The 12,263-nt window shown below is 41.5% G+C and overlaps 1 protein-coding gene across 1 annotated transcript; it reads right to left on the bottom strand.

Annotated features, from left to right (window-relative positions):
* Positions 1-497: 497 nt before the first annotated feature.
* Positions 498-9,155, bottom strand: LOC101732167 (ligand-dependent nuclear receptor-interacting factor 1). Its single transcript, XM_004910708.4, has 3 exons — positions 8,998-9,155; positions 6,005-6,393; positions 498-973 (listed from the first exon to the last, which is right to left on the bottom strand). Exons 2-3 carry the CDS (start codon positions 6,377-6,379, stop codon positions 740-742), a joined length of 609 nt encoding a protein of 202 aa, XP_004910765.1. The 5' UTR covers positions 6,380-6,393; positions 8,998-9,155; the 3' UTR covers positions 498-739.
* Between the last annotated feature and the right edge of the window lie 3,108 nt (positions 9,156-12,263).

Here is a 12,263-nt window from a genome sequence, read left to right on the forward strand (position 1 = left end):
CAACTATAATGACCAACCACCTTATATTAAATTTTCCAAGGGTATAGTGGCTTACAGATTCTATGATCACAAAGTTGTGACTAAAAACCCTCTTTAGCACTAATTGGGTTCATAAGTAACAATAGAGTTTGCCCAATCAACAATTAGCCATTAGAATAATGAAAGAAAACATCTGAGGGTGAAGACACACTGAGCTACTAGTAGCAGCAACAGAAATAGACAATGCTGGTCATTTACTGATAACTATCTCAAAGTGTGTTTTACCAGAAGCATTTCTCAGAATTGTCTATGGCAGGGTATTTTCTGGGGTTTAGTAGCTTTGACAAGTAGCTACTACTAAGTAGCCCTGTGTGTCTTCACCCTAAGGGTGAAGACACACGGAGCTACTAGTAGCAGCTACTTGTCACGGCTACAGAAATAGACAATGCTGATCATTACTGATAATTGTCTCTACGTGTGTTTTAGCAGAGGCAATTCTCAGTAATGTCTATGGCAGGGTATTTTCTAGCATTTAGTAGACGTGACAAGTAGCTGCTACTAAGTAGCCCTGTGTGTCTTCACCCTTATACTGCTTGCTGGGGGTGCACTGGACTGGAAACATGGCCTATGAAACATGGCACTGAGCTTCTCTTTTAATATTCTCCCTTTATAAATTATCATGAAAAAAACTATAGTTAACATTTGCTTGGAACTGCTTATTTAGTTTAAATCTATATTTTTAAGTAAGCATTTGCATGATTTACTTTTTCATTTTACGCCTAACTCTTTCAAGGTGTTCTTCTTGTCGCCTTTTGCTTTCCCTGAGTCGTTGTATTTTCTCTTCCCTTACACTTTCATCCAGATCTACTGGGCTGGTATGACTGGTGGAACACAGATCCAAAAAGCTTGTTTTAGCTAGTTCTCTGTTAGGAGTGCAGCTATTATCAAGGCTCTTGTGTTTCATTTCTTCTGTGAATCTTTCACATTTCATCATCTTAGAAAAAGAGAATTAAAAGAATATGAGCCAATATCAGTTGGTAAAAACAAACAAAACAAGACACATTAACAAATGCAAGAGGAAGCACCAAGCCAACACTGTTTGCTGCCAGGTATGGATAGTGGCAAAAGCTGCACACAAAGGGGCAGATTGATTAAAATGCTAAACTTCTTTTTGTGCTGTGAGAATGTGGCGGTATTTATCATTTGTGTCTTGAATATGCAACCTACATGGCTGCGCTTGTATTAAAATGTAAAATGCCCTTTAGCAAGGTATATCTGTGCCTCTGATGATGCAAGTAGCTCCCTGACTTATTTTCTGCTGATTTACAGAACATAGTTACACAGGGTTAAAAAAAGACCAGAGCCCATCAAGTTCAACCCTTCCAAGTAAACCCAGCACACACAACCTATACTTACCAATCTATACACTCACATACATAAACTAAATATACCAACATTAAAGGACAAGGAAAGTCAAAATCAATTAAGCACACTATTCAATAGTACTACTATCGCTATGTAGAAACGCTATATTTCTGGCTTGCCTAGAGAAAGATTTACTGAGATACACTTACTACATACTACAGACTCTTTTCAGTGAACAGCGCCGCCATCTTTAATAGGGATGCCCACTTCCTTTACCTCACTACTCTTTACTGCACATGCGTCCCCAGCCAGGCTGTATCTGTCAGCAACCCCCCCCCCCCCTCCTGAAGCACTTGCAGGCTGTGTCTTTGTGATCCGACGACGCCCCGCCCCCGCTCCTGCACAAACACCAACCGGCACAGTCCCACCAACCCCCCCCGCTCCCCTCCCGTCCCCGCACCTGCTTGCTGCATCCCCGCTACTGCACAGACTGAAGAAACTCTGTCTCCCCGTGCGCGCTCCCCTTCAGCACAAGCAGGCGCGCTCCGGTTGCCATGGCACAATAAAAGCTGTAGTGCTGTACAATAAATGCAGCATGGCTGTTCCCTGGTACAGAATGGCAGAGGGATGCAGAAAATGAATGGTTTTCACAATATGTACTGCGGCCGACAGAAAGGAGAAAGCGCAGTTAATAGGGTATATCTATATATATATAGAATAGAGTGTGTGTATAGCAAAAGAAAGGCACACTGCCACATGCAGCGCCACACTTGGATGTGCCTGGAGTCTTGGAGCTTGACTACCCTACGTCTCTCCTACAATGGGGCCTTGGAGCTTGTTTGGAGGTTCTAGCAGGGGAGCGCAGCTACTCGTATACCCTTGACCGAAGATCGGTGCTTCTCTACCGGGGACAGCCATCCTCTTCGACCGAGCGCGCAGCTTCGGGAGGGACGCACATGGAGCGGTGAGGGAGGAAGGGGACACCCGCCTAGCCAGCCAGATCAGCCGAATCAACCCTAGCGATCAATGGGGTGACAGATGTCGCAGCCAGATCGCCCTCACATCCAAACTTACAGCTCTATACACTCTCCATTTATATCCCCGAGAAAGTCTTGCAACTTACCTTTGGGAGACAGCCGTAATATCTTTTCCTACAGCATAAAACTATTATATATGTAACATGCCCCTGCGCGACCCTCATCTACTAATTTGCGTTCATTCTTATAATATTTGCGCTTAAATCCTCGCTCGTCTTCAAAAATTAAAGATGCACCATGGGTACAGAAGCTATGCAAACTAGCCCCCTCCCACCCACACAAAAGCGCCCACCCCTTCTCTCTCCCATTAGCGCCATGCGCAATGCTTCTCAGCCCTGATTGGTGCGTGACAGAGACCTGTGATTGGCGCCTGACAGAGACCTGTGATTGGTGCATGACAGAGGCAGTCATTACATGTGCGCAGTATAAGTTGCCGCTCAGTTCTACAGACAAGCGTTACCTTGTGTTGCTTTAATACAATAAGCGGGTACGATATAGAATGCTTCCGCATATCCACAGCGGCTTCTGTTACTCCGCTTCTATTAAGCTCTTTATGTTCGGCTCCCATGCAACACAAGTCCAACTGATAACCAATGACCTGGCTGCACTCACAGAACGAGTGAAAACTCTGGAAATTATATTGCTATGCTCAGTTACTGTAAACAGGATATAGAGAGTAGGAGGAAAAAGAGAAGCACAAGCAGGCTGGAAGGTGTCATTTTAGCCAAAACGGGGGAACGGGGGGGGGGGGGGGGGGTTACATAACAGGATTACGAGTATGCAGTCTATATCTCACACATCAGAATGGAAAATCGTTTGTTAAGGATTGTTATTGTTAAGGCTAATGTTACTCAGGTAAGTGGCAGATCAAAAATCATAGGCTCTCATAGTACACATCCCCCTGCTTCCTAATGTCTAGCAAGATCCAAGTATCCAAGTTACAGCAGCTATTACAGGGGCCCTCCGGTACTTGGAAATCTACAGTTCCAGCTCAGTGGCTGCTAGGCCACAGGCTGGATGGATCTGCTCAGCTCACAAGCAAAGCTTGCTCATACCACCTTCAGCTCAGAGGACTGGATTTTGTCCTTCAACATCTGTAGGTTGGGTATTCTTTATACAGAGGGAGGGACAATTATATGCTGCAGTCTGTAAATATATGCATAGGATTGCAGGCTAAAGCTGGCTAACCTAGGACCCTCCATCTAGGAGTTGTAGTTCTGCAGCACTTAAAAAGCCAAACACAATATCCTACAATATAAAAGAACAGGTCATTGTAATCTAAACCCTTTAAAGCCAGATGTGCTGCAGTTGTGACCTACGTCAGCAGTTAAATATCAGTTAATGCACGCTGTTGTTGGGGTGCTAACATCTATTGCTGGCAGGTAAGCTAGAGCTGGAGACTTACCAAAAAGAGTGATAGGCAACACCATTATAGTTTAAAAAGGGCTGCCTATCATATTATTAATGGAACATCGCCTTGTGATATTGATTGTTGAGGTGTCTCATATACCTGCCACCTGGAAATAAAGGCAAGTCTAGATGTTATTCACTTACAGCTCCTTTTATATGATGTACCATTATGCCATGTCTGAGTTACACAATAGTCCTGGTGAGGTGCTATATAATGTTTCCAGCCCTGTTTACTAAGATGCTCAGCCCTTGGTTCTAATATGATTCTGACCCTTTATATCCTCACCCCTTATATTCTTTAATGATGTATGCTCTGTATATTATAACATGATGTCACCCTCTTTTGTAAAATAATGTTTGTTAGGCCCTATAATATATATTATTTATATTGTTTATTTGTTCAGAAGAGCCATGGCATTCATATTTACAAAGTTATCTGTAGGTGCTGTAAAGTGCAAGAAATGACCACACATAAACACTGCTAGTGTTTGTTCTTGAAGTAACTGAGATGAAAGTTCTTATGCAAAATGTTAATTTAGTGGGTCTCTATATATGACATAGTTTGGTCATTCTTAGCATACTAGGCATCAAAAAGTCCCTTGTATTCGGCATTCAGATTTATGATTTTCCTTACTACATAAGCCAATGTTCGAGATAAGGTGAAAGCTTTTCCAAGTTTTCATAAAACTGCTAAATTTAACAAAGCTTTGCAGTTTGGAGCAGAATTACATGTTTTGATTTTACCAGAATGTGTAAAATCAGAACACTATCCAAAAAACTATCTATGCCAGTTTGGTAATAATGTGCTTCAGGGACATGGGGATTTTCAAATTAGTAATATTCTTGCTTATAAAATATATATTCTAAAATGTTTTAGTAGGGATGCACCGAATCCACTAGTTTCAGCCCTGAATCGTTTATGAAACATTTGGCTGAATACTGAACAGAATCTGAATACTAAATTGCTTATTCAAATAATGCTATGGAATGGTTAAAGAGATCTGTACACCTTGCGTGGTGAAAAATTTTCAACTTCCGTGTTTGTGACAAAAAATCACATAATTTTAAGAATTCGTATTCGGTTTGGCCAGGTACATAGCTGAATCCGAATCCTGCTGAAAAAGGCCAAATCTTGTCCAAATCCCGGATTCAGTGCATCCCTAATTTTTAGGTATTTTTTAGCTATTGAAGTGAAATTAACACAAATATTTAAGCTCCCCAAGTAACGCAAGAGAAGTGGGAGAGCACAAAAAATCAGTTACTAACAAAGTACAAAATGTAGTCAACAATGAAAGGGTAAAACAAATCATCACTTAAGTAATATTAACAACTTCCTGGTTTATTTTGGAGATGTCATTACCACTTTAGGTCCTAATATGTTAAAACTAAAATTTTTCCTACTCCCTTATCCCCTCTCACATGCCAGATTTTAACAGGTTCAGCAACCCTCGCTAATTATGGGCCCTATACTACTAGGTTAGCAAAGGCCCCAACAAGCCCATGGGCAACTGGGACCCCTGGGTGGGTCCTGCCAACAAGTAGAATGGGGACCAAGTAAAAAAAAAATTCACCCCCACATACATGACCATATCCCTGATTTGCCCTGACCCTGCCCCATTATGCCAAAATCCCAACTATGATCTCTTGGGGCACCCCACTGCCATAGGGCCCCTAACTGGAGTAGCCTCCCAATGGCAGCCCTGCATGGCTAGAAAGGTGTTGGAGCTCAACTCGAAGTAAGTGACAGGAGGAACTGGGAGAGGCAAAGTAATAGTTTTAACATGCTCGATTAGTACCAGAAAGCTTTTTAGTGATACGGACTTATTCCTATAAAAAAACTAGATATGCCACAAACCCTTTTGACATAAGCATGCAATAGTTTCCCTCATGGCTGTTCACATTTCAGTCCTAATCTTTATTTTCAGTATTTATCATAAAGGAGCACTCGATTCTGGAATATGCTACACCTGAGGGTTCATGTCAGACCTGTTGTTTGTAAAACGATGCTCCTATATCTACTGTCACAGATTTGTGCATTCCTCAGAGTCCCCATATTTGTTGGTGCCTAACATACTGCATGCAGGGATTTCTGGCTTCCAAGTGTGGCCCTGAGTTGTTCTCTACAAGGCATAAACATGTTATGATGACTTTCACCAAAAACACACATATTAAACCTCTTTTGAGTTTTAAAAATAACAAAATTAAGCCATTACCTTTTTGTCACCTTGATTCTTACATGAAGAACATTTAGTGATGATCCATCCACCCAGTAGGTCAGGCTTGTGGTTTATATTGTCTAGATCTGCTAAATCTTTTTTACTCAGCTGGTGAATTACCACTTTCACATCTTTCAAAACTCCATGTCTCTTTAAGTATGAATCTTTGGTATGCTGTGATATTGCATTCTGCTGTGTTATTTCATGTACGTAATTTTCTCCCTCTGATTTATCCACTGCTGTCACATTATTAGAAGAAATGTCTTCTTTTATTTTACATACAATGATTGTTGGCTCTTTGGAAATGCCAAAACTTTTCTTCAAATTATAGTCCTTCCTGCAATGAAAACATTTTGTTCTTTTGTATGACATCTCTTTGCAGGAACCTGCAGGGATAAAATTAAATGACTGTATAAACCATGTGTAAATTAAATATATTGGGTTTGTAGTAGTAAAGGCTCGGCTCACAAACACTGCCATCCATACTGCCTCAGTAATACACCTCCATTTGTGAGAACAGCGTTATGGTGAAAAGGAAATAAGGGGTGACCAGGCTAACCATTGAGCAGTAAAAATAGCCATACATGAGCTGACATTACCCACAGACTCAGCCATCCCAAAAGTTAGCAGTTTATTGGCTCGTATAATGGGCCAAAACAACATCCTTACATCAAGGCAGGTCTGAAAAATCATGTGGGACAAGGACTGCATTTAGCAGCTTGAAAGGGAACTAAATCCATCCATAAAGCTGTTCCACTCCACCCCCTAGTTCTTCAAACAGGTTGATGAATTACATAAGGAAAACAATTCTCCAATGAAAAATCTACTGGGCAAAGTATGGATGCATGAGAATGCTTATCACCAGTACTGTCATCTTACATTAGAGATTATCGTCATATTTTGTCTTCAGTATACAGGTATAGGATGTATTATTCTGAATGCTGGGGACCTGGGGTTTTCCAGATAAGGGATCTTTCCATAATTTGGATCTCCATACCTTAAGTCAACTAAATAAACAATTTTAACATTGAATGAAGTCGGATTATTCTGCCTCCAATAATGATTAATTATATCTTACTTGGGATCAAATATAAGGTACTGTTTTATTATTACAGAGAAAGAGGAAATTATTTTGTAATTATTTACTCATAATGAAGTCTATAGGAAACAGCTTTCCCATAATTGGGAACTTTCTGGATAATGGGTTTCCGGTTGACAGATCCCATACCTGCATTATGCTGTCATCACACAAGGTGATAAAATACATATTAGCACAACACTAGGAAAAATAAATGTGCCTAATGCTTCCAACTCTGATGGAGTTGTCATTTTTAATGTTAATGCAGCTGCTGCCGCTGGAGGAAAACTTTTATTGACAGATCTAAAAGATAAGGCTAACCTCAGAAAAAACAATTCTTATAACTGTAGACCTTTTTAGTACTTCACAACCACTCTTGTGCAAGAGCCAACTTCAAATTCAGAGACAGCAAACCTCTGGGAAAGTGACATAATTCTAGTCACAGAAATTTTTGAGTGGAATACAACACTGCTGCGTCTTCAGAGGAATGGACAGCACTTCTGAATTTGGTCAAATTAAGCTTATACTGTGGGACAGTATGTTTATAGGGGTTGCCTTGTCCTTTAAGAATACAACTCTGATGTGACTGGACTGAAGCTCCCAGCATGTTCTAAACTTGATATTTTAAAGTATGCTGGGATACTTTAAAAAAGTACTTTTACTTTTACTAAACTAAAAAATAAAAATAAAGTGTGTATGAGCAGTGCAGTGTAGAAGTGTTGAGTGTCCCTTTAAGGGTTCTGACACACCAAGTGCTTCCCCAGAGGAACCTTTCCCTTCCTGTGGGTGATGAAGTGCCCTTCAATACCTGCTCCTTCATTCTCATTTGAATAGCAACATGTAAAACATATTGCATGTGGCAATTCCTGCTCAAAAATGCCTCCTTCTGCTTTGTGGTGCAATTCCTCATGATTGCGGCATGTAATGTGTTTTACATGCAGGAATTCAAACAAAAACGAAGGAGATGGTGTTGTCGGGCACTGTGGGAGAGGAGATTTCTTGCTGGGTTCAGGATATTCTTGTGTGACAAGATAGAAAGGCTATCTGTTGCTCATTAGTGAATTAGAAAATAAAGGCAAATATTACTTAACGTGCCCCACAAAATTAGTGTGTACAGCATAAGCTATGTATCAGTATTGGTGACAAATGTGCATCATGCTATAAATCACACAAAAAGTTAATTGTGATACATGTGGATGTCACATACACTTCTTGCTTTAGCATGATATTTGGATACTCAAAGTAATATATTTGCCAGTGCAGAGAGCTAACCTAACCTTGGAATTAAAGGGTGCAGACTGACAGATTTTATGTACATCACTCCCTTATGTAAATAACGTTGCACATTGCACCTTATTCACTATCACTGACAGAAATATTACCATTTTTACTTCCCAAAATGCCAGGCAAAAATAGTATAATGGGAATCCATTAGTTAATGAATTATTATATCCTACAGCTATGAATTACACATTTGCTAATCTCAGGTCCAAGTATAAAGTGGGAGCAGAAGTGCACTGTATACACTGTCAGGGTTAAGGAGCTCCTAGTCAGGAAGACAAGTGCCAGGGAGACAGGCAATTATAGATCCATGTCTGCCCCCCCCCCAGTGAGGAACAAGGTGCCACATAAAGTGATCCAGGGAACGTCAGGATGAAACTTTAATACAGGAAGGTGGGAGAGATTAATCGCAGAATTATAGTGGGACTATGTATGCAAAAGTTTTTTTTTTCTTAGACTCCTTCTGAAATAACCAGTGAATTATACTCGGGATGTCACTGTATGTACCAAACAGGCACCCAAACTCTTAATTCTAAAATGAGAATTTAGAAAAGTGTGAGCAAGACAATTTGAGATCAACTGCATTACGTAAATCTTTGATTCCAATTAAATTCCGCTAAATCCACAGTACCTCTTGCACTGAGCTAGAAAGCTTTGGATCGTGCGTCCGACAGACGTCGATAATCAGGCAGATGGGCACCCAGTCGGGATGCAGGGCAGGAGGGAGTGCGCACTTACAGTTACACAGAAACACCGCCGCCCCTTACAGGCGCAGGAGCAGGGAGTCAGGTAGCGTGTGCGCGCCGTGCATTGTGGGTAGCACTGCATTATGGGAAGAAAGAGAAAAGCAGATTGGAAAAAGCGGGACGTTTGCTGTGTGCGCCAGGGGCCTCTCCCAGTGTATGCGACATAGCTTCAATATACTGTTTACAAATTAATAATTTATCGGATAGTTTTTATTAAGTGGCTACCAAAATAATAGCAGTATAAACATGTTTTAGTGACCTGATGCTGAAACCTATATCAGTCATTGTCCCTCTGGAACGCCTATATGTCCAGCTTCCCTTCACCCCTCTAAGCATCAGATGCACAACGAGATAATGCAGAACTGTAATAAATATTCTACTGATTCTACATTGCAGGTAACTAGGAGAATGGCACTGTTCATTTGGACGTCATTGCTCCCTGTTTGTTCTTGGGCTTGGGTGGGATTTATCTGTTTGCTTCTGGTTCCTTCTTGTTGGTCCAGGGCTTGTGTGGATTTGTCTGCCTAAGTGTATCCTGTTATTGATGGGGGAGCCCTTGTGGTATAGAGGGGGCCAGTTGGGCACTGACTTGTTTTGAGTGAAAAATGTCTTGTTCCCAAAGGTAAGAGCAATGGTGTAACTTGGTCATACGAGGCCCCCCTTGCGAAAAAATCTTCCAAGGGGGCCCAGCCTCCCGGCCTGCTCCTGCTGCACCTCCAAAGCCACATTGCCCCTACTTTAATAAAACAGTAGGAGGGGGGCCATGGAGGTGGGACTGCATTACAGCAGGCCATGTCACCCGGCCCCCTTCCAAACTCGGGGTCTGCTGTATAGGTAGTTTCGCCAATGGGTAAGAGGGGCCTAAAATAATTTCCTGTGGAGCCCAGTCATTTATGGTTATCCCAGTGCCTCCCACACCCCAAAACCATACAGGAAAATTATTTGACTCTTAGATTGTAAGCTCCACTGGCACAGGGGCTGATTTTATATTTATATAATATATATATATAAATCACAAAAAAATTTATCATTTCCAGACCCTGACCATCCTCTTCTGAACCTAACCTGCAGTATTCGAAAGATTATAAAACCAGCAGCCAGCCGTGCCCTTTTTTGATACATCACTGGAGCTAGTTGTGTAATTGTTTGCGTGAATCCAGACTCTTGACGGTTCATAAATTTATGGATTTCCACACTTATACATGTATACACAAATATATGTACTGCTTATTGAGGAACCATTTAGGGTCTGATGAAGTGATGGCACAATCTGTTTAAAGGGACAATGTTACAACAGACACAGTAGGCTACACTTTTACCAACCCAATTCACCCATCAAGTTCTTCCACTCCCATCTCCGCAAACCATTATTTTATGGATGCTACTTTGCGCACAGGGTATTTACTTGCTGAAACAGTAAGGGACTTTCCATAACTGTTGCCACAATGATGAAACCACAGAATTTTCAACAATGTTACGATATGATGACTGTTTCAACAATGATGGGTGTGGCTTAAATAACTAATGGAAATAATAAGCAGGGATGTCCACATACCTTCAGCCCCAAGACTACAGCTAATGACGAACCTCAAGGAATGGGGCACAGCTGTGCGGAATATTTTCAAAATCTTTCTGGCATCATTTCCTGTGTTCACGTGCATCATTTTTAGTGTGTGTTCTGTTCTTTAGTGCAACTGAACTGTGGCAATTGATGCAGAGTGCTAAGGGTAACCTCTTGAGCTACCACCTGGTCTGGAGGTAGAGGTGGCCACAGAGTCCTCTGGGTCATGATGCACAGCAGCGCTAGATTCATACACCACTACAGAGATATTGCAGATATTGCAGGTACCACAACTGCACTTGTAGATGTAAATTAGCACTGTGATCAATGCAAGTTAAAAACAATAAAGCACATTTATTCTATGTTTGGCTATATGTCTGCTGCAAGGAATGGCGTAGTGATAAAGTTCTTAAAGCCAATGAATGGTGACAGAAGGAAATAAGGGTGAGACCAGTGACAATGTGGGCACAGCAAGGAGAATGGATTTCCTGGCCATCCCTGGCAGCGTGAAATAAATGGGTTACGTCCTCCTGTTGGCTGTAGACAAAAATATAAAACCCTCCCCTTCCTAGCCCTTGGCTTTTTTACCTCTGTCTGGCTGAGACAGGAGTTGCCCTGTTTTAGAGATGAACTTTCTTTTACTCACTGGGTCTAAGCCCAATTGTTGTCCTCAGTTCTTTAGGCGCTCTAGCGGAAGCCCTTGCCCTTGTGATGACTTTGCACCGTGTCAGACTGAGAACACCAATGGCAGCTGGAGTAACTGGATGTCTGACTTTTGTTTTGCATCTGGCTTATTCCTGAGGATCTACAGTGAGGACAATGATCCAATCATTTCCCTAGCAGGATTATTGCTTCTCTGCTTATGCAGTTTGCTTCTCAGATTCTGTCTGCTCAGTCTTCTGCATCTCCTGACACTCCTATTGGGATGGCTTATGTTTCTGAACTTAATCATTCTATTCTTCAGCAGACAGACTGTTCCAAACAAGCCGTGCATCCAGGAGAAGCTAAGACCTTGGATTTATTAAATCGTCTTGTATGGTGGCCATCTATGCAAAAAGATGTCAAAGACTTTTTTTTTCTTTTTGTTCCGTCTATGCCTCTTCTGGGCCCAGTTACTCTCTCCCATGTGGGTTATTGCAGCCTCTTCCTGTCCCCTATCACCCATGAGCTCACTTTTAATGTTGATTTACCACTTTCCAAGGGCAGTTGACTACTTCAGCAAGATGGCACATTTCATCCCTCTATGCAAACTTCTATCTGCTGTGGAACTTTCCCAACTCTTCTTTCACCTCCTGTTATTGTGGATGGTCAGCAAGAATTTTACGTTAAGAAAATTCTGCACTCTACATTTACTTGAGGCTTTTTACAATTTCTCATCCAGTTTCCACAGAAACCTGCATGACCTCATTGCGCTTGAAGCGTAATTCAAACATAAAAAGACTCTGCCCACATCTTTTCTCGGAAACTTCCTGGGTGTGCCTAAATTGTTATTTCTGCTTGATCCAACAGTTTTGACCGAAATTGACTAGATGCCATGTTCAGCCATGGTAAGGACTGTCAGGCTCTGAAAGCTTGATCTGGATAGTGGTC

Source organism: Xenopus tropicalis, chromosome 2 (assembly GCF_000004195.4).
Source record: "Xenopus tropicalis strain Nigerian chromosome 2, UCB_Xtro_10.0, whole genome shotgun sequence".
Classification (NCBI taxonomy): Eukaryota; Metazoa; Chordata; class Amphibia; order Anura; family Pipidae; genus Xenopus; species Xenopus tropicalis.

What these genes read in the sequence shown, in the direction of transcription:
- LOC101732167 (XM_004910708.4), bottom strand. Translation starts at nt 6,379, where the DNA reads ATGTCATACAAAAGAACAAAATGTTTTCATTGCAGGAAGGACTATAAT. An exon ending in AGAATCAAGGTGACAAAAAG is followed by an intron (nt 974 to 6,004) that starts GTAATGGCTTAA and finishes TCTTTTTCTAAG; the next exon opens with ATGATGAAATGTGAAAGATT.